Source organism: Corapipo altera, unplaced genomic scaffold (genome assembly GCF_003945725.1).
Source record: "Corapipo altera isolate COAL_440 unplaced genomic scaffold, ASM394572v1 58, whole genome shotgun sequence".
Lineage (NCBI taxonomy): Eukaryota > Metazoa > Chordata > Aves > Passeriformes > Pipridae > Corapipo > Corapipo altera.
This window is the reverse complement of record NW_020884898.1, coordinates 3,695,117-3,722,710: the sequence shown is the minus strand read 5'-3', so window position 1 is coordinate 3,722,710 and position 27,594 is coordinate 3,695,117. Positions and strand designations below refer to the sequence as shown.

At 50.2% G+C, this 27,594-nt stretch overlaps 1 protein-coding gene across 1 annotated transcript; it reads left to right on the top strand.

Moving 5' to 3' along the window:
- Positions 1-27,225, top strand: CHRDL2 (chordin like 2). Its single transcript, XM_027648734.1, has 11 exons — positions 1-82; positions 7,411-7,523; positions 8,300-8,393; positions 9,567-9,709; positions 12,989-13,082; positions 14,154-14,209; positions 15,728-15,896; positions 16,813-17,007; positions 20,255-20,437; positions 25,053-25,145; positions 26,699-27,225. The coding sequence occupies exons 1-11, from the start codon at positions 1-3 to the stop codon at positions 26,776-26,778; spliced, it is 1,302 nt and encodes a 433-aa protein (XP_027504535.1). The 3' UTR covers positions 26,779-27,225.
- Positions 27,226-27,594: the final 369 nt, after the last annotated feature.

Sequence of the window (27,594 nt, the reverse complement as noted above, 5' to 3'; positions counted from 1 at the left end):
ATGCTTCCCGGGGCGGGTCCCTTCGTCTTCCTCCTCCGGTGCCTGTTGCTCCTCTTCGCCTCCGAGAGTCGAGCCCGGGCTCGTAAGTGTCCCCCTCTCCCCTCCTGGCCGCTCCGCGTCCCACCGTGCCTCAGTTTCCCCATTTCTTCAGTCTCCAAGAAGGTGTAGGGGTGCTTTGCGGGCATGGCTGGGGACACGGGGAGGCTCCAGACCATGGCAGGTGTTGGATGGACCTCCATGGCGGGGATGTCCCAGGTTTTTCATCCGGCACTGTTGGGGACATGGCTGTGTCCCCCTCTACCTGCTGCTGTCCCCAGCTGCTTTGAGGGGTTGTATAGCGCCGAACACACCCCTGCGTGCTGATGAGGGGGCTGGCAGGGATGTGCTGAAGTGCTGGGACCCCCCTTCCACGGGCTAGAAATGTCGCAGGGCAGGGGGTTGATTTGCAACCCTTCCCCTACCCAGATCCCACCCTGCACGGGTGCATCTCACCTCCGAGAGTGGATGAAGACAGGGGCAATTTGGGGAAATTACCTCCCCAAAAACAAAGTTGGGGACTTTTCTCCAGGTCCATCCCTTGTCCATCTCCATGTCCATCCCTTTTCCATGTCCATATCCATCCCTTGTTCTCTCTCACTCCTGCTCCCACCTGGCTGAGTGGGGCAGACAAAAGTTTGGGATGGGGAAGGGAAGGGAGGTTCAGGACTTGTACAAAAGAGCTGGAAGGACTTGGCCGGAGCGGTTTAGGAGCTTGGAGGGTACTGGAGTTTTAACTGGGGCCAGGAGGTGGGTTTGGCTCGGGCACAGCACTGGGACCCCACCAGTGGGTGCTGAGCACTCCTGTAACATCGCAAAGCCACTGAAGCTGTGAGCAAAGTGGAGCAGGACTTGTGTCCCTACATTTATTCTCCCTTTTAATCTCCCGGAATCCCAGCGGAGTCAGTCGGTGGCTGTGTCAGGGTGATTTACAACCTGCCCGCTGCCAGCAGTGCATTAGGCAAATAAGCGTCCTCCTGGAGCGCTGCGAGCACTGGATTGCTCATCCCGGCGGGAAGGGGGGGGGGAGGGAGGGAAGGCAGGGGCATGGATGGGGCTGTGCAGAGTCCTGGAGAGCAAAATCTGGATGAATTTGGCGCTTTTGCTTTCCTGGGCTCATCGAAGCCACCAGACCCAGACCACAGAATCTGTTTCTTGCACAAGGGATGTGGGTCTGACTCCCTGCCCCTGCCAGGGCTGCTGTGGTACCCAGATTAAGAGGAGGATGGAGACATCTCCCGAAGATGAAACAGGTATTACGTGATGTTTTCATTCTTTGGAGGTACCTACTGGTGGTAGCAGAGCCTCTAAATTGTGCATAAATCATGATGAGTGGGGGCAGAAAGGGTTTATCTGCTTTGGGAGGAAGTGTTGGGGTCCATTTGCAGAACTTATAATGGTAATAAAGAGCTGGGAACTTTGGGGTAGAAGCAGGACTGGAGCAGGGAGATCCAGGATCACCCACTCCTGAGCTCTGCAGCACTTTTGCTGTCCTGCAAGGCACAGGCTCCAGGTGCCCCATGGCTGAGGGCAGGGTGGTTTTGGTGACAAGACCCTAATCAAATTGTGGTCTTTGGTCCACCATCCACCTCTGCAGCCTCAGATTTTTCTCAAGGCCTAGTGCTCAGGGAGAATGAAGACAGGAATAAATTAATTATGAGCAGGCTCATCAGTCAAGGGACTTACAGTGTCGTGGCTAAAAATAGGTGAGAAGCAGAAATGCTCAGGCTTGAAGGCAAGTCAGAAAAGAAGAATTTGCCCACAGAAAGAGGCTATTTTAGGGGATTTGTGCTCCCAGATGAAAAAAAGCTATCAGAGGCACAGGTTACTGGGCCGAATGTGCTGCTTTCTGAGTAATTCAGGGGCAATAGTTGAACGCAACCATGTTTTGGCTGGAGGCATTTAAACACCAGCATCTCTGGAGAGCGTGGGGCAGTGGTTTTTCCCAGGAGCTTGGAAGTTGCTGTTTCATTTCTTTTTAACATGCTGGAGAAAAGGGGGTTCATGGGATCCCTCTGTCCTACGAGTGCTGAGGGACTGGGTGGTCCAAGGTGGGAAGGACCAGGATGAAAAGCAGATGCTACCACTACCATGGAAAGGGGGATGTGACGGCTGCACAACCTGCTCTAGACAACTGAACATTCCCTTGGGAATTTGGGCCCCGTCTGCTGCTCCAGAGCCCATGGGGATCCTCTAGGTGTGGGACTTCGCTTGGGTTCTCCACCCTGGGGAGCTCAAAGATGCTTCATGAGGCTGCATTTTTTGGACCTACAGAGTTTTCCAGGCTTCCAAAGTCCTGAGTAGGTATTCCCAACCCAGAGCTGAGTGAGGCGAGTGTGTAAGAAGCGATCTGGAGATGTGAGCAGAGTCTCTGGGATGCCACATGTCAAGGGCCTAGTGTGTTTTAACCAGTCCCCTCTCAGCTAAGTTGCGTTTTAAGCCCTTCATAAATATAGGGCTGTCAGAGGAGCGCCTGGACTCTGTGTACCAGACAGTGCCTTTTACACTTTATTTATGGCCGCTCTTAAAACTTGCAAACTGGTTTGCATAAACTTCCCCCCCCCCCCCCCCCCCAGCTGCCACGGTGCTGACTGGCAGGTGTGTGACCTCCAAAAGAGCTGCTGGGGCTGCAAGCCCGGTTCAGACATTCCCTGAGTGGATAGAGCTCCAGGGGTGCCATCTGGGGATGTAGGAATGCCCCCTCCCATCCCTGCCCCAGCCATGGAATGAAAAAGGAGAAGCCCTGTGAAGTGTTTCAATAAAATCCTTGTTGGAACCAGCTTGGCACCTGGAGTGAAGGTCCCTGCTTGGGCAACTGAGGCACGGGACTGGTGGAGGCTTCCTGTACTGGATGAGCAATTGGGATGAGCATTTTCCATGCTTTGAGGTCTTTCAGGTGCATCAGCCGCTCTCTAGCCTGCAGCAGGGACTCACTTCTGGAGACTCCCAGTGTCCTGGAGCATAGAGGAGTTCCAATGTTAGTCAGGACTGACTGACAGAGACCCAGCTTGTCTGGAGCCAAGGTTAGGAGATGTGGTCAAATTCTAGTGGAAGGTGTCCCTGTCCGTAGCAGGGGTTTGGAACTAGATGATCTTTGAGGTTCCTTCCAACCCAAACCACTCTGTGATTCTGTGATTCTATATCTGGGAGTGTTCTGATCAACACTAGCCAATTTGATGGTCCAACAAGGAGGTTGTGAGATCTTGCTCATCTCCCCTCATTTTGTGGATTCTCACTGAGTCTAGAGCAGGTCAAGAAGATGTGGGGTGGTATCTCACTGGTGGCTGGTGTATGAAGCTGTTGAGATACATCTTGAAGAAACATTCTGTTCTCATGGTGTGAGAGATGTCAGCAGTTACCTGATGCAGCTCAGGATGGGTTTCTCCTCACCATTTATTCTGTCACCCTGGATTGGTGTCTCTAAAGCATCTTGTGAAGGTGCTCCAGTGGATTCAGACTGTCTTAGACCTTCTGTGACAGCCTTTTGTGGGGTTTCAATCTCCTAGTGGCTGGAAAGCTTCCCACAATACATATCCTAAATCTTCCAGGCTTTTCCCAAGCTGGTTGCTTTTTCTTGTCTCTGCCATGACCAGAGATCACCCTTTTTTTTCTTAACAGCCCTATCTTGCCTCTTCCCATTGTACTTCCCATCTCATATTACATTCCTCCTTACCATCCAGGATGCAATTAAGGCTAATTAATTTCAATTAACGATAACCAAAGCAAACCAGGGCCTGGGTATAGCCTCAAGCATTTCCCAAGGGTGTCCAGACTCTTGCTATGGGTCTTGGCTGGTGCCAACTTGGGCTTTGCCAAATGTCTGGAGACAGCAGGGCCGAGGTGGCTCCAGCAGGTAAGTATGGGTATGAGCAGGACCAGGCCAGTGGCTGGGGTATTCCATGATTTGGATGTAACCAGGTGGTCCCCAATCGAGAAAGCACTGGAACCACGGCAGAAAGTAGCTGTTGGATGGGAAGGAAGGGAGAACCTCCCTCCTTCAGGATGCCCCTAGCAGAGCCCTTTGGGGTGGGCAAGGCGGAGCAGCTGCCCCGTGGAGGAGTCACTCTCCAGAGCACCTCCCACCCTCCCTCTGGGCATGAGGCCACAGGTCTTGCTGCTGGGCAGCAGAGGAATCATTGTCATGGCTTTCAGTATTTTTTTTCTGGCCCATAGAACCCATGATGGAAATCTGAAGACCAGGATCTTGTACTGGGGGCTTCTTGTATTTGAGAAGAAACTGGTTAGATGGCACCTGCTCTCGGAGGTTTTTGCAGTGGGGAACTTATCCCTTTCCACCCTCTGCTCCTGCTTCCAGGTCTCATAGGGCCACTTCTAAGCATGGAGCTTAGTTTGCAGTCAGCAAGCTCTGGTTGTGTCTCCAAGGTGGTATGGACCAGGCTGGACAGGTTCTTGAGAAGGAAAACAAGATTTTCCATGGCTTCACCTGGATTTTTGGTGCTGCAAAGCACTCCACAGCTATTGAGCCCTCTCTGGAAAATGAGAAGTAAACCCACATGACTTTTCTGAGCATGCTCTTGCTGAAGACAATAAATAAAGTGACTGAACAGCATGGGAGCAATTCACTGCCACAAATGGCTTTTCACTCCAAGTGAATTGGGAGGATATCCAAAGTTTGAACTCTGAAAATGAAATTATTAGCCTGGCATGGGAAAAAATGATCCAGAGCCTCCAGGTCTTAAGCCTCCTCCTTCCTTCCTTCCATCCATCCATCCATCCATCCATCCATCCATCCATCCATCCCCAGCTTGCTTTTACCCAAAATTGCCAGCGGCTATTGCCAAATAGCTGCCAAATGCTGACAAGTGTCTCCTGCTGCCCAGTGCTGCCAGTCAGCTTTAATTTTACCAGCAGCCCCTTTGCAGACATGAATCAGGCTGCTTTCGAGGGCTGGACCCAAACCAGGGCTCCACTGGTGATTAAATGTTTGCACGGAGCAGCCAACTGGCAGGAGAGCCTGCAAAGCAAAGCGGGGCCACAGCACGTGGAGGCAACTCGATTTCTTCACTCTCAGTGTAATTCATGAAGATGCTGCAAGCAGGGAAAAATGAAGTCATTTTCTCACCCTTTTGCAAAACTATTTTTGTGGATTTTTTTTTTCCTCTCTCTCTTGGGTTTCTGCATTTTCCAGCTGCATGCTCACCAGCTTTGTGTAGTATGCTGTAAGCTCGTGCCCTGTGTGTCCAGGAGTACAGGTTTGCCGGCTTGTCAAGGGGTTTGGAGCAAGATATGTGGATGATGTAAAGTTCTGAGTAGGGAAAAGGAAGGAAAATACCTCTGCCTGTCCCTCTGATGACATGCACTCCAAATTATTGCAAATCTCCATCTCTGCAGATGCAATGCTGGCCCCACACTGCTGTGTTTGGACCACAAGGTCTAGACAGCTCCTGTGAAAGTACAGCTTGGGGAATCAAATGCTTAAAGCCACCAACGAGGAGCTCAGGGCTGCTGGCAGAGACCCATAGGGATCATCACAGACCTATAGGGCTGCCCTTCCTGCTGGCCAGAGAGTCTGGCCATGGTAGAGCATTGCTTGGGTTCATCTTGAGGATGGTCAGGAGCTGGAGGAGGGACTGCAGCCCACCCCAAGAATATTTGGATGAGCTTTGTCTGGTTGATGAGAGAAATCCATTAAGCAGGTGACATCTCCAGCTTTGGCAAGGTGGGACAACACCAGCTGGGCTCTCCAAACCACTGCTGGGCCCCAGGTGACAAAGGAGAGCACAGGATGACTTTTAGCATCTTTGAGGTGGTGAACAGCAGTGGGATCATTCTGGGGACCCTCTGCTGTTCATCAAGGAGCCTTCCCAGCAGCCTGGCAGGGTAAACATCCGAGTTCATGGAGCTGGGCACTATGCCTTGAAAAACAGCCCTCTCCCACATCCCCAGGGTGCTGTAAGGTTTTAAAAGACCCATAAAAGCTTCAGGGAGCATAAATGTCTCCACTGCCCTTGAGCAACGTCATTGCCCAAACTACCTCAAATCCCCTCAATGACATAAACTTTTAAATCACCTTCAGTTTTCAGTGGGGCTGTGAGCACTTAAACCACATCAGGCAGGTGTGTGCTTAGTCATGAAACAACTCAAGTCCTGGTGTGACCCTCTGCCTGGTCGGGGCTTGGGGACACGTCACAGGAGAGTGGGGGAAGCCATCAGGGCTGTTACAGGATCTAGATTCCTGTGGGTTGGAGCTTGGTCCTGCAGGACTAGGTGATGCTTGTGGATGTGAACATTAATAATGACTGATTTGGATTTTTTGGCCAAAGTCCTGGGGTTTTGGTGGTGATTCTGGCCATGGTTTGTCCCACAGGCTCCTGCTGCAGGCGGACCCGGTCCTGTCAAAGGGTTGGCGTGTGACCAAGGACTTGGAGATGGAGGGAGTTGATAGGGAACTGCTAAAATACAGGGAGGGAGGGGGAACCTCCTTCACCACTTGTGCTGGGCACCATCTAATTGCTCTCCCTGTGCCGTGGTGAGGTTAAATCTACACCAGTGTAGCCAGGTTTGGATTATTTCTGGGACAGACCCTTCCTGTTCAGGAGCACAGCTGGAAACTGGCTCTTCTAAGGATAATAGAAGAAAAAAACCCACATGTGTTTATGCTTTTGGGGGCAAAAAATGGATGAGGTGGATTTGCTGTTCCCATGGACAGGCCCATAAATGAAAAGCCTGGCCAGTGCTGCACCAAGCCAGGTAAAGCTAAGGAGATGGGACAAGCCAGCCCAGTCCTGCTCCTTAGGGATGATGTTTGGCTGCTGGCATGGTGATAGTGCTTGTCCAGGGATCCTGAAGAGAATGAGCTGAAGTTCTTAGAGAGAGCAACAGGTTTTCCTCCAGAATGTGTTTCCACCCAAAATTGTCTTTCTTTTTTCTTTCTTCTTCTAGTTGTTGTTGTTGTTGTTGTTGTTGTTGTGCAACGGTGAAAATGTCCCCTAAATTCAGGCTCTTCTATCTCTGTCACCACTCCCTGGGAGAAATTCCGTCCTATAGCATCACCTGCCCATCTTCCAGTGAGCATTTCTACTGACCTATTTTAGAGTGAAATCTCAATTTTTTTGCCTCCAAACCAGCCATTTTGCTCCTTGCTTGCAAAGGGAGTCCGGCTTGCTTGGAGGAGTTGCCATTTGGATCACATGTGTCCCAGCATAAACGCCCCCCCACCAAATCATTGCCAAAAAAAAATTTTGGGGTAGTGTATTCCATCTGGGATTTGGTGGGTGGGATGTGGCCATCAGCTATTCACAGGGAGCAGCATGAAGGCGCAGAGCTGTCCTTGCTGTTCTCATCGCAGTGGGAGGGGACCTCTCATGAGGACCATCTCTTTTTCTCATGTGGCTTCTCCTGGTTGACTTTCAGGGCTGGACACGTTCTGTGACTTCAACGGCAAGAAGTACAGCCCAGGGGAGAGCTGGCACCCCTACCTGGAGCCCCAGGGGCTGATGTACTGCATCCGCTGCAGCTGCTCTGAGGCACGTCCCCTACGAGGGGCCATGGGAGGTGATGGGGACACTCCTGAGCTGGGGCTTTGCTTTGGCACCTAGTTTGACCTGAGTGTCTAATTTGACCTGAGAAGCCCCTTCCAGCCCCGTAACAACATCAGATTAATTTCTTCCCTTTTGAAAAAGCTGTCCCATCCCCCTGGTGGTGTTGGGTTGACCTTGTGAGGGAGTTACCATTGACTGTGGGGAGACCTTTTGGTATTTCAAGGGAGCTTGCAAAAAGATAGAGAGGGATTTTTTACATGGGCAGATAGTGATAGGACTAAGGGAATGGTTTTAAACCAGAAGAAGAGAGATTTAGATTAGACTTTAGGAGGTAATTCTTCCCTGTGAGGGTGATGAGGCCCTGACACAGATTGCCCAGAGAAGCTGTGACTGCACCATCCCTGGAAGTGTTCAAGGCCACGTTGGACGGAGTTTGGAGCAATATGGTCTAGTGGAAGGTGTCCCTGCCATGGCATGGTACAGAATAGGATGATCTTTAAGGTCCCTCCTAACCCAAACCAGTCTGTGATTTCTTGATTCTGTCTCAGTAGTGTTGGTGGGCTGTGAGTGGAAGTGGCTCAGGGGTACTCTTGGACCACGAATGGTCTTTGCTGATGATGGACCATGAGCTGGCTGGGTTTGTGCACAATTTGTTGTGATAATGTGGCCACCACCCAACATCTCCCTCCTGCAAGAGCAGGGGTGAACATGAACTGAATGTTCCCTGTGGGCTTAAACGAACCATCTCTGTCTCTCCCCAGAACACCAACATCAGGTGCTACCGGATCCAGTGCCCAGCTCTGCAGTGTGCCAACCCCGTCACGGACCCCCAGCAGTGCTGCCCAAGGTGTCTTGGTAGGTGGACATCCCTCAGGGAGCAGGGGACAAGGTGGCCATGGTCCTGCAGAGTGGTCCCTCAACTGCTCACACCTGTGGCAAGGCAGCGATGCTGGGTCTGATCCTGCTCACAGAGTCATGACAGCTCAGGCTGCTCATGATGCTTTTTCCCTCCAAAAATGTAATTTTTGATGGAAAAGGGCTCTCTGCCAGTCCACTTTCTCACCCCCATCCCGAGAGCTTTGTAGGGACAAAATGTTATTTCACACTTCAGGGACAAACCAAAAACTGGTGCTTTATTCTGATCACTTGCCAGTAAAATGTCTTGGATAAAAAAAAAGAAAAAAGGAAGATTTTTAACAACTTTATTATCTACACTGGAGATCATCTCAAGTTTTATGCCCAAAATTTTCCCTACCTGTCCACTCCTGATGGCCTCAGTTTACCTCAATATGTTCATTCTCTCCCTGTAGATTACTATGATTTCACTCCCATAGTTTTCACTACCTGTCCACTACTGATTATGTAATTTTTACCTTAAATCTTCTTTCTCTCTCCTACAGATTAACTCACATTTTATGCCTGAAGTGTTCATTTTGTCCCCTCAGATTTTTCCTCCAAAATATTCCTTGTCCCTTACACTTTACCTCAAGCTTTGACCTTCAAATTTTCCCTAACTCTCCACTACTCAATTTACCTCAATCTGCTCATTCTCACCCCTATAGATCACCTCACGATTTAGCCTCAAAACTTTTCCTACCTGAGTGTGGCAAAGCCAGTCAGAAACCGTCAGTGATTTGAGAAATTAGGAAGAAAAACTAGGAAAAAATAAACCATAAATTTAATTTTTAGCTAATTACCCATGGGTGAAGCCCTTTTTATGTGACTCCATCTGAATGTGAAGATCATTATAACCAGGGGAGGGAAGAAATCAAGAATTTTGTCAGAGGTCAGACTTCCGGATTTTACCTTCGTGCTGAGCTCAGTGCAGCCAGGGCAACCCATTCTCCAAAAGCTTCTAGGATCATAATTCCCAACCAACCCTGGCCACTTCTCCATGAGAACTGTGGCATATAAAGGGCTCCTTGTCCCTTCGGGTTGGGCTCATGAGGGATCTGCAGAGCATCCACACTCCATCAGGTTCAGGTAGGACTGGCTCTCATCCTGCTCCATTCTCATGTTCTTTTCCAGAGCCACATTCCCCTTCTGGCCTCCGAGCACCTGTCAAGTCCTGCCAGTACAATGGGACGACCTACCAGCAAGGGGAGATGTTCACCACCAGTGAGCTGTTCCCCAGCCGCCAGCCCAACCAGTGTGTGCAGTGCAGCTGCTCCGTAAGCCACCCCAGAGCCCACGGGAGGTGGGGAGGGCTTGGGCTCTGCTCCTGAACCACTGTCCCACAAGGTCAAAAACATGAAGACCTGGTGGTACCAGCCCATGGTGGTTTATCATCAGGATCAGATTATCAGTGCAGAGGAGAGATTTGTCGGAGATCACGTGGGTCGGTTTGGGGTGGGCCCCGTTGGAGCTTTTTGGGGTGGACAGGGGGACATCTCTGTCCCCATCAAGCATCTCAGTGCTCTGGGCCAGTGTCCGACAGCATCCAGCTGGGATGCTGGGCCCCCAGGGAACCTAGGGGAGCTCAACGTGCCTGCAAGGCAACGTGGACATGAGGTGCCAGCGCTTGGGATTCAGAGGTTCTCGGGATCCATAGTTTTGTAGAAAGGCTTAGATTGGAAGGGACTTTAAAGCTTTCTCCATTCCAACCCCCTGCCATGGGCAAGGACATCTTCCACTAGACCACGTTACTTCAAGCCCTGTCCAGTCTGGTTGTGAACATTTCCAGGAATAGGGCAGCCACAGCTTCTCTGGGCAACCTGTGCCAGGGCCTGACCCCCCTCACAGGGAAGAATTTCTTTCCACTATCTAAACCAAGTCTCTCCATGGAATATTGACCCTGCTGTTGAGCTGCTGGGATTTTGCTGAGCTCCAGAAAGGATTTGTTGGCTCCCAACCACTGCTAGGTGCCTCAGTTTCAACGGGCCTCCAGCTGCCTCTTGTTCCTGCCCTGCATGGCTGGAGCTCCCCCCAGAGATGACAGCAGAGACACAGGAGTGGTGGGCAGTCAGAGATGGCAGTAGGATGGCAATTGGATCTTCATCCCCCTTGCTTGGGTTTAAGTGGAAGCTGAACCTAGGGCTGAGATGTGCTTGAGCACCAGGAGCTGGGCTCCTCTAGAATCTCCTGCAGTGTTCACCAGCCCTCTGGGCCAGCAGAGATGTGCTCTGCAGGAGGGCTGTGCAGGTGCTTTTCAGGATGTCTACAAAAAGCATTTGCAGGAAGCAGCTCCTTTTCATGCTCACTTCCAATGACCTTTGGCAGGACCATTGTATTCCCTTCTTCCCTGATTGGTCCTGATTGTCCTACCTGAGGGCTGTGACAGTAGCCACAGTGTGCCCTCAGGGTGTCCTCAGTGTGCATCTCAGTGATCATTCACCCCCAATTGCTAACTCTGTTGGGATGCTCCTTCTCCATGAGCCTCCAGCAATGCTCTGAGACAAAGCTTGCCTCTGTTCTACCCAGCCCTCTCCCAGGGGTTGGGATCCTGTGAAAATCCATCAAAAGCCAAGTTCTGACACCTTCTCAGGAGGCATGAGGTCAGCAGTGACGGGAAGGTGTGTGGAGTGCCAGGAGCTGAGTGTCAGGAGATAAATGGAGCAGCTCCTCCTCCTTGAGATAGAGTGAGGAAGGAGGATTGGAAGTGCTGACATTGGACTTGGACACTGTGAAGAACTGCTCACACTGGCTGCTGCCTCTGCCATGGAAAAGAAAGTGAGTTGCAGGTGTGGCTTTCACCACCCATCATTCCGAGCCCTTGGATGGGTCCAACCTCCACAGCTCCATGAGTTGCAAATAATTGGACCAAGTTTGACCAGGAAAGAATAAAGAGGCAGGAGAGCCCAAACCACCTCCCTCTCTCATACCAGGAGCACACACACAGGGGTTACACCAGTTAATGCTTGGTAGTAAAGTACCTGTGATACTGGAATATCTGGTCTGAGCCTCCGGGGCTTGCGCACACCTTAGAGCTTGGTGGCGAGAGGAATAGCTCAGATGTAGAAATTATACAGTTTTTGAGGCTGGTTCCTCTCTTAGGGACCCCAGATGGATGGTGGGAAACACCATGAAGGAGCTCTTGGATCCAACTCTACGTACCCACCTTGCCCTGCTTTCCCACCTCGCCCTGCTTTCCCACCTCATCCCCAGGAGCCTGTGGAGTTCTGCATCCCTCTCGGCTGTCACTCAGGCTCTGTTTATTCAGTAGGATAATGCCTTGGATACGAAGAGGAAAATAAAAGGCTGGCTGTGGAGGGGTCTCTGGGCTGTGTGTGTTGTCAGCTGCTGGAACAGCTGCGGGAACAGCTGGCCTAACCCTCTTTAAAAACCTCCCCGAGACTGGAGCCTCTGGGATAAATCCTGATTTTTATGATATTTGCCCAAGGCAGGTCATTGCTGTGAGCTACTGGTCAGAAGGAGAAAAAAGGAAGAGGCAGGTCTGGACTCCATGAAGAGGAGAGCAGGGTTTGGTTTGCTGTGACCTCCATCAAATCCTGTCATTTACCAAACTTTCCTCATGCTCCTCATGTTCCTTGTGCAGCAGTTTGGCTTCCTAGTGAGAGAAGAAGCTGCTCTGGTTTGGTTTTCTAAGGATATCCTTGGCTGACCTCTTGGTTTTGGTTGAGTGGGAGCTTGTGGACACCCCAGAGAAAATTACTGTATGAAGAAGAGGACCTTGCTGTTGAGCTCTGGCTGCTGAACATCCTTTTTTTATCCTTCTGCAAAACAGTGAAAACTTAGTCCTGCAGTGCAAATCGACTGCCTGAAGTGGGACTGAGATGTACTAAGGTCAAGAATGGTCTTGACCTGTGGTTTTCAGTTTGACTTACTGCAGGAATGAAGTTTCCAAACCAACCACCTAGCCAGTGGAAGAAGGTCTACACCTGAATGTCCATTCACAGCTGTGTCTCTGTGCTTGGCTCTGGTGTTATTAAGTAACCCCAGGCAGAGGGAGGGCAAAGCTTTGGCATGGACCTGCGTCTGGGTTTGGCATCAGGCTTCCCATTTCCAGCTGTCTCCTTCAGGTCCTTTTCCTGGGAGATGTCAGAGAAAATCTTCTTGTAGCCCTTCAAATCAGGGGGTTGTTATGCAGAGTTTGAAGGTGTATCATGGCTTTTTCAGGTCTGGTAGCACTAATCATTGGTGAGGTTTGAAGATGTACTATCAGGGGGCTTTTGATCATGGAATCACAGAATCACAAGATGGTTTAGTTTAGAAGGGATTTGAAGCTCATCTAATCCCATCCCACTACCATGGCAGAGACACCTTCCACTAGACCAGGTTGCTCCAAACCCCATCCAACCTGGCCTCCAGGGGTGGGGCAGCCACAGCTTCTCTGGGCAACCTGTGCCAGGGCCTCACCACCCTCACAGAGAGGAATTTCTCCCTAATGATTTATGATGGATCTGCAATTTGAAGCGCTGGTATCCCAACACAGGGGACATACAACCTTTTATAATACTGACAATGATTTCTTTTTCTTCCTGCCATCCTAGGAAGGCCAGATTTACTGCGGCTTGGTGACCTGCCCAACGCTGTTGTGTTCCTCTCCATTAACTGTGACGGACTCCTGCTGCCAGGTCTGCAAAGGTAATGAGGCTGGGGGTGAGGGTGGGATACTCCAGTTGGTTGCCACCTGACAGTAGGAGCCATTCCAAGCCACTTTAGCAGGATTTTGGAAGCCTGTACCATAAATCAGGCCACTTCCTATTTCTTGGTTGTACCAGGGAACAAAACACGGGGGCTCAGGTTTTTCCTTGCACATTTCCCCTCCCTCACTGAGTTGTGATTTGCCTTCCTGCAGCCCAAAAACTGGAAGGGCTGAACTCCTTGCCCTGCCACTGGTGCATTGTGCAAGAGATGGGACCTGTGTGGAGGGAAGTCCTCCAGGCCACTCACCCACCAGGATGCAGAGCAGACTATATAAAGGTGGTGCATTCTACTGTTGCTCCAGGGAAGTTTGCAGGACAGTCAGGGAAAAACCCTCTTTCCACCCCAGTACAGTGTGGTTGGGTTTCACTCTCACAGCTTTCTGTGAGGGACAAGCTCTTGAATTTGCTGCTGATTCCCCTGTCTCACACCTGGGAAAGGGAGGAGAGAGTTAAGCTCCATGTCTCCAGATGAGACAGATCCGAGAGAGGATGGGCAGGTTCACACCCTGCTGACAGTGAAATCACAACATAAAATGACTCTTTAATACAAGAGATATTTATGAAGCTGGAAGGCCATGGTGGCCTCCTGGCCATGGACACAGAATGACTTCTTCCAGGTACCTCCTCCAAACTCTCCCCTTCTGCCATTTGTGTTCCTCTCTCTTGGTTTTCTTTGGTGCAGCTGGGATATGTCACTGACTCAGTGAGAAATGTCTTTGGATTTATTTTTAATCATTCTTCATCACGTCTTACTCTACCTCTGGGGTATTTTCATACCACCTAACTTCAGAAGCTACAGCTTCCTGGAGCTGAGCTGTTGTTAATAGTGGGATAAAATGTTTTTTGGGGTGTGGCTCCATTTGCTTTGCATAATATGAATTGCATGTCCCAAAGTTCCCCTCTTTCCAGATCTCCCAGGTGGGCCAGCATCCAGAGGAGAGCTGCCTCCAGCCAAAGAGAGAGCAAATCTTCACCCAGCATCTCACAGGACAATGTTTTTCCCTTGCAGATGGCTCCTATGAGAAGTCCACAGAGGAGGAACCCCTGCAGTTAAACAGAGGTGTTGTACGTGATATTTGCATTTTAAAACTCAGATTATTGCTTCTGGCACACTGCAATTAAACAGCTCAAAGAATGCCCTTGGCCATTGTCTTCTACAAAGAAATGACCCCCAGCAGCTCTTGGAGGGCACTCCAGTCCTTGGACAGCAGAACCATGGACACCTGGTTTGCAGGGGAATCATGTCTTGGAATTGAGTCTAGATGAGGGATATCAGCACAGGTGAAACCTCAGACCACCAGGGAAAGACTCTTCTCTTCATCTGAAGCATCTTGAGGACATGGTTTAGTGGTGGACTTGGCAGAGCCAGGTTAAGGGTTGGACTCAATGACCTTAAAGATCTTTTCCAACCTAAATGATTCTGAGTCTAGGACCTCTTATGTCTCTGGAAGAGCATAAGGCCTTTGGGAACTAAAAATCTTGGACAGTTCTCCTCCTTGTTTGCTGAGGTTCCTTCATAGTGACATTTCAGAGCCAGGTCTGTGGGATTAGGTTACTTAGCTCTTGGCTCTGCCCTTCTCCCTACTGCTCTACTAGCTATAAAACCTCCAAAATAGGCACAAGGGGACCCTTTGTGCTGCATGTCTCGTCCTAGAACTTTGCTCTTGGAAGCCTGGGATGTTCCTGGGATTTCAGGTCTGCTGGATGGCAGCCCCACACCAGGTGGGAGAGCAGGATATGGCCCATTCTTACCTTTCTTATCCTGTTTGGGTCGCACAGATGCTAGTCCTCAGTTTCCCAGTGGGTATCTAGGAAAAACCAGCCCATTTTCCTGCCTGTGTCAGGGATGTAGGACCTCACATGCTTCTCTGAGGGCTTTGGGTTGAGCATGGGGAAAGAAAGCTGCTGTCCCAATGAAGGTGACCTACTCATAGCTTAAGGAGGATACCAGCGTGGGGCCTTGACTTCAACTACTCAGTGCTCCTTGGGCAGTGGCAGCAGCAAGATAGGAAAGGGTCTGGAGCACCAGGAGCAGCTGAGGGAGATGGGGGGGCTCAGCCTGGAGAAAAGGAGGCTCAGGGGGGAACTTCTAGCTCTATACAACTCCCCGACAGGAGGGTGGAGCCAGGTGGGAGGCGGCCTCTGCTCCCAGGGAACAAGAGGCAAGATGAGAGGAAATGGCCTCGAAGTGTGCCAGAGGAAATTCAGGTTGTATGCTGGGGAAATTTCTTCCCTGAAAGGGTTGTCCGGACTTGGCACAGGCTGCCCATAGCAGTGGTGGAGTCCTCATTCCTGGAGGGATTTAACAGCCATGTGGATGTGGCACTTGGGGATATGGACCAGTGGCGGCCTTGGCAGTGCTGGGGGAATGGTTGGACTCAATGATCTTGGAGAGATTTTCCAACATAAATGATTCTGTGATTCTATGGCTTCTGGGTTATTGCTTATCCCTGTGGTCTATGGACCTTCCACTCCTGATGGAAGGCAAGCAGGACACTGCATGGCTTTCTCCAGCGTGCTTTGGAGTGAGAACAACTCAACTGCCTGGATCTGAGCCCCCTCCTTTTCTCTGACTGTTCACAGAGGCACTCGCAAGACCAGTGCTTGGGAGAGGTGATGGGCAGGAAGCCACCCGGAGCCACTGTGTCCACTGTTCTCAGTTCTTCCCTGGAGTTCATTCCCAGAAGCTTCAAACCCAAGGGGGCAGGTGGCACCACTGTGAAGATCGTCTTGAAAGAGAAGCACAAGAAGGGTAAGGGATGGAGAGGCTGGGAAGTTTGTGTGTGGCTTGAGATGACTTCTCCAGAACTTTGAATTCTCTAGGGAATCTGTTTCAGCAGCAGGTTTCCAGCAGCAAGTCTTACTTCCCACTTCTCCACTGCCAGCCTTCCCCTGCTATCTCAGTCCTGGGGCCCAGAGCCTCTTGACTGCATAAATCTCCCACTTTCCAAAAAAGTTGGAAGGAAATTGGTCCTTGGAGCATTTTGGAGATCTGGGACCTGGGAAGCAAGGTGCTTAGCTGGAAAGCTCCACATGAACCTTCCAGTACAGTGCCACAGAGGGACAGGATGTTCCTCCTCTCACCTACCTACCACATGCTGGGTCTGTCCCAGGTGTTCCTCCTGGAGGAGAGAGTAGGAAAGTGAGACGAGGAGGCAACCCCCTTGATCCAAAGGGGAAATAACAGGTCCTTGCTCCTCCTGGCGGCTCTTCCACTATTGTGCCTCCAGAAAAGCTCTTTCCAGTCCTTGGAGACGAAGCCCTAGAGGAAATTTTGGGACCTCCAAAAATTTCTGTGGTGGAGTCAGCAGGTGGCACTCTTCACTGTGCTTCATTCTGCAACAGCCTCCGAGGGACCCTGGGCTTCCAGAGGTTGGGAGGCAGGTGAGGTCCTGCCCACACTTACCCCCGCCCACACCAGGGTGGTCAAGCCCAGCAGCCTCCATCTCCTGGTGCCTGGTCCCTCTGCCCCATGGCACCTCCTGGGCAGGGTGCCTGCAATATCCCAGTTCCCACTGCTACCGAATCCCCTGCCGGATCCTGTTCTCGAGGCAGCAGGACCACCCACGTGTGAGGTGGTGAAGTGTGTTGAGCTCCACCATGCCCTGGGTTTGCAAAGAGGAGGAGGATTTATTTGCACCAGCAGGTCTTTTCTCTGTCTCCTCCAGCTTGTGTTTACAACGGGAAGACCTATTCCCACGGGGAAGTGTGGCACCCTGTCTTTCGGCTCTACGGCCTCCTGCCCTGCATCCTCTGCACTTGCAGGGACGGCGTCCAGGACTGCCAGAAGATCACGTGCCCCAAGGAATATCCATGTGACTATCCAGAAAAAGTAGATGGGAAATGCTGTAAAATATGTCCAGGTAGGCGGGATCCCACCTGCTCCTGCATCTGGCTTTCAGATCCTTCCCTACTTTGGTTTAAAGCCCTGGGATAGATGTGTAGGGTTTCACATTGCTAGTGTCTTGAATCCACATTGGATGAGTTCAGATGGAAGGGCTGGCTTGTCTTGGAGGGCAGCAGGACTTTCGCAAGGCGAGGAAGTTGCAGTGACCCCCAGAAAGTTCCATCTGTTGGAAGGGTGGAGTGTGGAGGAAGACGCTCAAGGAGGGACATGCTCAGACAGACAGAAGGTGCTTTCTGGGGAGAGGGCACATGGTCTGTTCTCCAGAGCTCCACGTGGGACAGAAAGTCATAGGGTTAAATTGTGGCAGGTGAGATGTTGGTGAAAGGAGGAGAAGAAGAACCTTTCCCAGGAATGGGGTTATCTCCGGTACTCACAATTTGTTGGAATGAGAGTTCCCCATACCTGGAAATGGAGGTTGGACACACAGCTGGAGTGTGCCAGGGGGAACTGGGCTGGTGCTGGGACATGAGAAAGGGTCTGGAGCACAAGTCTGATGAGGAGTGGCTGAGGGTGCTGGGGGGGGCTCTGCCTGGAGAAGAGGAGGCTCAGGGGGGCACCTTCTCGCTCTACATCTGCTTGACAGGCAGGCTTTGCTCCCAGGGAACAAGGACCAGGAGAAGAGGAAATGACCTCAAGTTGTACCAGGGGAGGTTTAGGTTGGATATTGGGAAAATTCCTTCCCCAAAAGGGTGTCCAGCCCTGGCATAGGATACTCAGGTTGGTGGTGGGAGCTCCTATCAGTGGAAGGATTTAACAGCCATGTGGATGTGGCACTTGGGAACATGGGTGGCCTTGGCAGTGCTGGAGGAACGGCTGGACTGGATGATCTTAGAGGACTTTTCCAATCTTAATGATTCTGTGATTCCATGGTGGAGAAGACCTCTTTCCTTTTTAAATGTGTAGTGTGTTTTGGGTCTCTCAGCTGCTCCTTGGTCTTTGAAAAACTGTTTTCCTTAAACCACAGACCTGGCAAAGATGTGGCAGGGCGTGAGATCTCCTCCTGTTCCCACTGGAGAATGTTTTCCAGGTTATACCTGTCTGTACTTTCACTTATCGGGAGATGTTCAGCTGATGGATCACCCACTGCTTCCCTCCGGAGACTTTGAGTGTCTTTGAGCCTGGCTGGAGGTCTAGCAGGTTCTCTGTGATCTCCTCTGATGAATATCTTCAAGGGGGCTTTGTGGAAGGGTCTCACCAGGGAGAACAACCAAGGGGCGCTGCCACATTTTGGAATTGGGGCAAACAGGCTGCAAAATCATTTGAGCTGCAATTTTCAAGGTTTTCCAGCCTTTGGGCAGGGAGGTTCTGGGATGGCCTCCATGGGGGAGCAAAGGGCAGAAGCTCAGCTTGTTTTAATAAGGTTTCTGATATGTTTATGAGCAGGATTTATGATGTGGTGCCTAGTGGGAATGGGATGTGATGACTGAGCAGAGCCCTTCCATTCTTGCATTCCCATTATTGTGGGTCTCTCTGCTTTCAAGTCGACAACTTTCCCTGCTTGGATCTCTTGTCTGCTGTTCAGTATTCTTTTTATTTCCAGTTAAACACCCTGATGCAGGCAAAATGATTTTGTTCTTGTTTTCCAGTTCTCCCAGACAGTGATCACACACACACACACACACACATACACACACACATTGCTCTGCTTGGATCTCTGGTCTGCTGTTCAGTATTCTTTTTTTTTCCAGTTAAACACCCTGATGCAGGCAAAATGATTTTGTTCTTGCTTTCCAGTTCTCCCAGACAGTGATCACACACACACACACACACACACACACACATTGCTCAGCCAATTTACATCCTTGCCCTTTCCTTCACTGCACAGAGGTTTTGCCCATCTTCTTTCTCCAGGTAGTTTCTGCAACTGTTCTCCCCTTCCTCCTTTGTATCCAGTAGTTTGAAGAAAAACACTGGGTGATTTCTGCTTGCTAAAGGGATGCTGATCCCGGGATTGTGGCCATTGTTTGGACGGGGAGGTCATCAGAGCTGCTGTGGGCAGAACTAGTGACCTAGACCCATGTCCCTGCTTCTCCTTTCCAACACTGTTGGACCATTGAGTGGCTCCAGAGTGAAGCTCCAAAGCTGTTAAATGCCTGTTGAATACGGGGTTCCTTCCTTGGCTTGAAGATGGGGCTTTAATCAAGGACTCCATGATCTTAGAGGTCTTTTGCAACTTTAGCAGCTCCATGATTCTATGAATGCCCTGGAGCAGGTGAAGTTTAATGGTCTGGGGCAGAGGTTTTCCTGCACCCTGACCCTGTGGTGGAAAGGATGAGGGTGCTGGGCTGTGATTGTCCCCTTTCGCCTCATGCTGAGCCTGCAGAGCTGAACGCTTATATTCCTGGTGCTTATCCCTTTCAACTGGGATTTCCATCGCCTCTTGGAGAAAAGGAGCTCAGGACCACCTCAGAAAGCCTGGGGGGGAGCAGAATCAGGCCTGAAATAACTGTCTTACTAAAATATAGCCCATGCGTCTATTTATAGCCCAGCTTTCTTTCGAGTAGTGTAAAAAGTTTCAGCGTCCAAAATGGCTGGGAGAACAAGGCTAAATTCAGCAGGGCTGGGCTCCTCTGCCTTCCAAGGCTCACAACCAAAGGCAATAAATCTCCTTCCAAAACCATGGGGGATTCTTAATTACTCCAGATACATTAAAAAAAAAAAAAAGTGAAATGTTAGCAGCTCTCCTTTACCGAGGATGTTGCAGAAGTCACGTAGGGCCCCAGTGTGGGTGGCACCCCACATGGGGAGAGTGCTGGGGATGGTGCTGAGCTGGGCATGCTGCCCAGGCAGCCCAGCAACAGCTCTGGATCCTACACTGCTGGCTCATCCCTTTGCTTCCCTGATGTTCCTCCTCCAGGACAGCAGTGGGAGTGAGATGGGAAATGGGGAATCCAGCCTGGGCTTTGTGGTGACGGTGGCACCAAGGTCCCTGTGGTGAGATCGAGGTGCTGAAAATCCCCTGCCCTGCTGCCTGAGTCAGAGGGAATGGAAAACATCAGGATGAGCAGGTCCACAAGTCCTTTACTATCACCTCCCTTTGCTGCCAGTGCTGGGGATCAGATCAAGGTCCTGTTCAGAGACACAGCTGTGTCCAATGGCACCAAACCCAACTAGATGCCTTTTCCATGGCCCGGGTGCTGAGGCAGCTCCTCCAGGCTCCTTCCTGCCCTGATTTCACAAACTCTGTCCTTATGTTTGCCCAGAAACTAGAGTCAAACCCACAGATGAAATAGTCACCACCCGGTGTGGCAAGAACCCCAGCCATGTCCTGGTGTACATGTTTGTGCCACCACGCTCAGAGAACTCCAAGGAGATCCTCAGGACAATGGCCATCGAGAAGGAGCTGACGGAGGAGGTGGAAATCTACAACTGGAAGTTGATTAAAGGTGAGTACCATAACAAAACGATCCAGGAGTGCAAGGAGTATGTGGAAACCTGAAGCTTTCCAAGCTTTGGTCAATTTTTCAGGTTTTTCTAGCAGTGATTCAGCCCCTGTGGGGTGAATCAAAACCTGCTGACAGCAGGGTGGCTCTTCTGGCTCCCTCATTTCACCCTCTTTTCCTGCAGTTCTATGCAGACCAGGGGCTAGAAACCACTTTTGGCCCCAGCACAAGCTGCAACACTATCCAGAGGCACAGCATGTGAGCAAACAAGGCAAGGGCCATGGGGCTATTCCCCTAAACCTCCCTGTTTTCATGCCAAATGCACATGGAAAACAAACAAACAAAAAATTGTTCAGGCACTCCATGTTTTTGCTTTTGCTCTTTTTTTTAACCCTAGTCCACCCATAGCTTCTGAAGGGGGAATGAATTGTCCCCAGGCTACTTTTCGGATGGGTGGATTTGGATGCTCCTGTTGGTGTGTCCTCCAGAGGTCAAAGCATGGCAAATACACTGTTTCTTGCTCTCTCCCCATACCTTCAGCTTTGCAACAGTGTTATGGACCAGAGGATCCCAGGGACTCCTGGTCCGGTAGATATTTGTGTTGAGTTTCTCTTGGGTCCAGAAAAGCATCGTGGTGCCCCAACCCTGAGTTTCTGTTCTCTATCCAAAAAACTCGAGCATTTGAGGTTGGTTGTACCTTTCCTATGGATACAATGGCCCTCAGTCCTTGTGTTCTGAACATGTGTAGGCAAATGTTCTGGTCTCTTGCTTATGGTCATGTGTCACCTCACTCCCTAGGGAGACCTCAGCCAGGCTCTTCCTGGCCACAAAGGGTGGGTGCACATGGATAGTAGCGAGAGAAAATAAACCCAGAGATGGACCCCTGGTTGCCACCATGTTTCCATCCTCCCCCTGCCATTCTCCATCCTCCATGGTGCCCCTCTCTCCATCCTCCCCCTCTTCTCCTTCACAATGGCACCTTGTAGCTAGAGGACAGCTCTGAGCCCACACTGTCTGGGCCCCACCGTTTCCTCTCCTCGCTCCTTGGCAGAAGTTGCCACCCAAACCTTCTTGGTACCTTCTGAGGCCAAAAGCTTCATGCCTGCATGGAGCTCCTGAGCTCTGCCAGCTGGGGACAGGGAAGGCCCTTGTCCCCGAGGCCAACACAGCTCTTTTGCTTGGCAGAGCGAAGTGTTGTTATTGGGAAAGAGTCACATATGGATTCCACCTCTGCATGGTCCATCTACTCTACCAACAGTGCAGCATGTGTGGAGTAAAGAGGCTGCAAGTCACATCTGGACCTTGTCCATCTGCCTTTGTATGGGCTTGTGATACCTATATGGCCTTCTCTATTTCTGTCCTGGGAGGATTTTCTCCATGAAACAGGAGCTGAGAGGAGAAACCAGTGCCAACACCCAGCCAAAAGTCTTACCCAACTGGCTAGTGGTGCACGACTAGCGTCCAGAAGAGCTGCAGTAGGGGCTTCCCCATGTTTTTAGGGGTCTGAAAACCACCAGGAGCTTTGAAAAGTGACTTTCCAGCGTTTTTGAGCAGGAGTTATCGTGGGGAGAGAGGACAACAAAGGAACAGGCAGGATCAGAGGGGGACCAGCATAGTTTGGAGGCTCTGCTGTTGATTCCTGCCCTATACCTGGATTGGAGGTGTGGTCCATCCATAGACCCCTTTCCCACATTTACCCTGCCAGGCTGTTGATTAGACAGTGATCAAAATACTCCTTTCTATACTGAAAACTGACAGCTCTGGGACCTCCAGCCATCCCTGGGGTTTCACCATGCTCGTATTCCCTCACATCTGGGCTGGAGGAGAATTGCAGGGTTCACACCAGCCATCCCCATGCTTTCCTGGTGTTTTCTCCTGACATGGAGACTCTACAGCCCACCTACTTTCTTCTAGAGCCACAAACTCCTTCCTAAGGGAAGACTTTTCCCAGTGTGCAGCTCAAGCTCGTACCTTCTTGTCCTCTCCACTGCACATGTGAAGAGCACAGTCCTTTCCTCTGAAGATGGCATCAGCTCCCATCTCTACCCTCTCTTACATGGTTTAAGAACTTGAATATTTTCAGTCTTTCCTTGATTTTGGAAATTTCCGGTCCTTTGGTCCTTCCCATAGCTCTGCTTTGGACTCTATGTGTCTTTCTTGAAATGCAGAGCCCAAACCGGGGTGTGAGTCTCTGGCCAAAGGTTGTGTCCTGCTAGGATGAGTCTCATAATCCCATGTACACCCAGGCTGCCACCTCCAGCCACCCACCAAGGCTTTGTTTTGCAGATGATTTAGAAAGTTTTGAGACCAGTTTCTTGAACCAAACTTGCTTCACTCCCTAGCCCAGCGTTAAGTACTGGTAATGCTGGATTCCCATGTAGACAGCAGAGAGAATTATGGTATGTCCACTCATTTCAGGATGGGCAGGAAGGCACCGCAGAAAAGCCTGTCTCTCCAGAATTAGGAAGGATGAGCTGCTCCATTAATTCATTCCTTGTGCTCTACTGTACTCTACTTCTATTTGGTTTGCTTTAGGCAACACCTAAAGCATAGAATTATCGAATCATAAAGTGGTTTGTGTTGGAAGGGACCTTAAAGATCATCCTGTTCCAACACCCTGCCATGGACAGGGACACCTTCCACTAGGCCAGGTTTCTCCCCATCCATCCTGATCTGGAACACTTCTAGGGATGTGGCAGCAACAGCTTCTCTGGACAAGCTGTGCTGGGGGCCTCACCACTCTCACCATAAAAAATTTCTTCCTCCTATGTAGTTTTAATCTCCCCTTTTTTAGTTTGAAACCATCACCCACTGTCCTCTCTCTACAGGCCCTATTAAAAAGTCTGTCCCCGTCTTCCTGATAAATCCCCTTTAAAGCACCAAGGAAAGTGGCAAGTGCTTGACAGCCCCACCACCTCCCTTCATCTCACCCAAAACGTTGCAAGGAATGATCCTGCCCATTGGATGGGATCTGCTTGACAGGAAGTGGCATTGCTCTTTCGCAGCTCCATCCCCTCCTGTCTCTGGTGGGTGGACTGTTCTTATCTGCGCTGCCTTGTGCTCTCCTTGTGCCTCCTGGAGCATCCTCTGCATTCCTGCACTGCTCCCCACCTCCTGGCATCTGTCAGGAACGGTCATCCCAGGGCAGGCAAAGGTCTCAGCCAGCTCTGAGAGAGCTCTTGGGGGAACATTATCTGGGTCTGTTGATTAAAAGTTGTTTATCTCTACTAGCTCTTGTTTAAATATCCTCTTCATTACTAATGTGCTGGAAAGTGCTTCATCAGCCATGGGGACTGCAAGCAAAGCCTCCTGCCCCTTTCTAAGTATAGACCAGAAGGATTTATTGAACACTTGTGCCTTTCTTGTGTCGTTAACAGTTATATTACCTCCATCCAGTATCTTCTTTTGTTACTTGTAGGACTTCTTTTCCCAATCCACTGAAAGGACTTATTAATAGTCCAAATACCCACTGTATGTCTTTGACTTCCTGTATTAATTTTCCACAGTCCATAACATCTCATTTAGATGGATTGCAAGCTGGTTCCCTTTCATGACATACTCTTTTTATGTGTAATTGCTGCTGGGAATCAGAGAAAGTGTCTTAACCAAATAAGGGGGACCACATTGCCTTTCACATCTGCTGGCAGCAAGAGGCTGGATGCTCTGGGAGCCTGGGTGAGAGGTGGGGAAGGATATGCCAGGCATACCTGCCTGGTTTGTCATGCTTCGGAATATCGTAACCCCTGATCCCACAGAAAGGTCACTTCCATTGCTAAATGCAGGTTCTGGTTTGCTTGGGTCAAATGCCTGAGTCAGGCACCTCTACTAATGGGATGATGCTGGCACAGCCAGAAATATCAATCTCTGCTGAGGTCACTCGTGTTTTTTTCCTGTCCTGGAGGAATTTCAGGGCTGGTGACTGAGAGATGGAAAACTTTGGTCCCTGGCTGCTTCCAGGAAAGGAAAACATCCTAGGATGGAGGGGTCTCAGCAGTCAAGGGAGATAGGTGGTCGAGAGAGAGCAGAGGGGACAGGGATCTCAGCATCATCTTGGTCTCACCTTTATTTCTTTTATGGTTTTTGGGGAAGATCAGAACTTCTCCAGCACAAGATGTTTTTTGGAGCAACAAAATCTTACTGTTTTCACCTGCTTCATGGTGTCCCTGCTGTGTCCTGATTTAGTGACCAGTGCAGTTTGCATTGAACCATAAGATCATGGAATGGTTTGGGTTGGAAGAGACTTAAAGCCTATCCAGTTCCACCTCCCTTCCATGGGCGGTGACACCTTCCACTAGGTTGCTCCAAGCCCCATCCAACCTGGCCTTGAACACTTCCAGGGATGGGGCAGCTTCTCTGGGCAACCTGTGCCAGGGCCTCACCACCCTCACAAGGAAGAGTTGCTTCCTAATATTCAATCTAATATTCAAATGAGATCTCTCCTGACCTTGGTTTCATTCCCAAACTCCCACTAGGCTTCGCCAGCAGGTCCTGCACCGAACCAGGACCCCAGGGCATCCAGGGCAGGCAGTTTCCCCTTTGCAGCTCAGGAGGGGACAGAACAGCCAAACCTGTGTGAGCCTTAGATCAAGAATCTGATGCCTTGTGTTCCCCTCTGCAGGAATATTCCATCTGATCCAAACCAAGAAGATCAGCAAACAAGAATTCAAGCAAGAAGCACAAAACTTCAGGCTGATCACCAGGACAAACGAAGGTAGGGAAAGAAAAATACCTTTTCCTCACTCCTCCGGCACATCCTGCCCCAAACAACCCGCTATTTTCCTGCTCTGCTCTGGCCATTCCAAAAAGACTGCATAAATCCCGACACGGCATGGGGAGCTGAACCATAGGGAAAAGGCTTGTGCAAGCTTAGCAGGGTTGGAACTGACCTGTTTTCACACCCATATGCAACACTCCTGGTTAACAGCCACTTTATGGTATTGGAAAGGGCAGCCAGCTTTCTAAAAGTGGATGCACCCTTGTGAAATCCAAAGGATTTGTCTCTCCAAAGCCCATAAAACTGTTTGATTTTTATATCTAATCCATCTGGTCTTAAAGGGTGGGGGGATGAAGGAGAAAAAAAAAAAAGAATGATGCAAGGGATTAGAAAGAAAATAAACTGTTGAAGTGTTTTTAAAAATCACTCTGAGTGTTCTTGGATGTGCGTAAATGTTGCGAAAAGCAGGAATGCCAGTGCACATGCCGGGAGCGCCTGTACGGAGTGAAACTGCCATGCTATTTCCTGCTGGCTGCCTCTCCTCCTGGGCTGTGTTGGAGTTTAGTGGGATAGGCTGGGATCAGAGCCATTCCTGTATTGTCCAGCACCCACAGGTCACTGGGTCAGTTTGGAACAGTGCTGCTGCCCAGTGCACCCAGTGTGCCAGGGAGGCTGGAGATTTATTTTCACCCCCAATCTGCCTGGGACAACATCTCTTGGAGCAAACCCTGGGGGATTTTCCAGTCCCTGCTCCCAGGCTGTGTTTCACACCCTCATGGAGTAATGTGCTGGCTTCTTCTTGCCTCAGTTTCCCCTGGCAAATAACCCTGTTGAGAATCTGCAGCTCACTGATGAGGCTGTTGGGGATTGAGGGGGGTTCCTTCTCCTTCTGCAGCAGGATTTTCCTGTACCATAGGTAGAAGAGCCAGGGCTGATGCAGCAGCAGGAAAATGAATACAAGTGTAGGGGCTTTGAGCAAGCCAGCTGAAAGAAATAGGGCTGACAGAAGGGAGGAGAGAAACGTACCTGCCCACTGCTAAGAAACAGAAATTTTGGTTTTCTGAGGGTGAGACAGAGGACAAGCAAAATGCTTCTTCCCCCTGAGAAGCAGGGAGTCATCCCAAATCCCAGACAGGCCAGGCAGGACATGGTCCTAGATCATATCAAAGCACCCTTTGAGGAGGCAGAGAGAGGGATTTATCCCTGTTTCAATCTGAGCTCCTTTTCTTTTAAGACCGTGCGAGGGTTTACCAGGAAAAGCATTGGAAGTGCCATTGATTGTGCCATTAATTGCACTGCACTGGGTAAGAAGTCCCCTCTTGACCACAAATAGCATTTTAACTTCGAGGTGACAAAGTCTAGAGCTGGATGATGAATCACTGATGAGCTACCCTGGCCATGGCTGGTGTTGTGGGTAGATCTCTATCCCAGCCTCTCTCCCAGCATGGTTCCTTGTGGATCCTCCAGCAGAGACGGTGATACATATGGGGGAAATTGTGCTTTCCTGCTCCAAGGTTGTTGCTGATGTGTGTCCCTCTCTGCTCGTCCAGGTCACTGGAACATCTTCCGAGCCCAGACGTCAGAGCTGAGGATGACAGAGAGCCCAGAGAAAGAAACAAAGAACTTGTAAAGCAAAAAAACTTTACCCTCGCTTTTGATTTATCTACACCCCCACACATACACATATATATGAGAACCAGAGCTGCATTATTAAATAGACTGGCACTTCAATAAAGGATACACTAGTGTAAGTTCCAGAAACTTCACATCCCAGTTGATCCGTGTGAAAGCCGCAGCCATGGAGGCGCCTCTCTCCACTCGCTCTCCATCTTCTGCTGTCCTTGGATACGCAGAGGGAAGAGGGTGAACCGGCAGAGGTGTGAGACCTGGTGTGACATGAAGAGGTGGGATACATCCCTGTCACCCTGGCATTCTCAAAGAGCACCAGGAGCAAAGCTTGACTGCGCATCTTTCCAATCACCGATGCAAAGATGACCTGCAAGGAAAGAAAAATCATCCTTATTTCTTTTCCTAAAGCCCCTGTGATCTGTAAAGGGTTTCTTTGGCTGAAAACCCTCCAAAGGGTGTTTTGTGAAAAGTCTTCTATCTTTCCTCCTCTGTTCCAGCTGGGAGGATCCTTTTCCCTTCTTTGCAGATCTTGTGAAGATGTAGTTTTTGGGAGGACCCACCTGCTGACAGGGTCTGAGACTCTGAACACTGCACTAAGGTTGCTACTAAGCAGGTTATTATGCTATATATTTATATATATCCTACATAATATCTACTGGGCTGTATTCACTGGAGGGGCATCTCCCAGAGAGTCAACAGGACCATTTCTGCAGCGTGGGGAGGAGGGTGTGCAGCAGCATCACCTTCCCCCTGTCTGGAAACAGCTTTGGGGGATTTTCAAGTTGGTTTTGGTATGTGTATTTATCCTTGGATTCTT

What these genes read in the sequence shown, in the direction of transcription:
- CHRDL2 (XM_027648734.1), top strand. Translation starts at nt 1, where the DNA reads ATGCTTCCCGGGGCGGGTCCCTTCGTCTTCCTCCTCCGGTGCCTGTTG. An exon ending in ATGCTGTAAAATATGTCCAG is followed by an intron (nt 17,008 to 20,254) that starts GTAGGCGGGATC and finishes ATGTTTGCCCAG; the next exon opens with AAACTAGAGTCAAACCCACA. An exon ending in CAACTGGAAGTTGATTAAAG is followed by an intron (nt 20,438 to 25,052) that starts GTGAGTACCATA and finishes TCCCCTCTGCAG; the next exon opens with GAATATTCCATCTGATCCAA.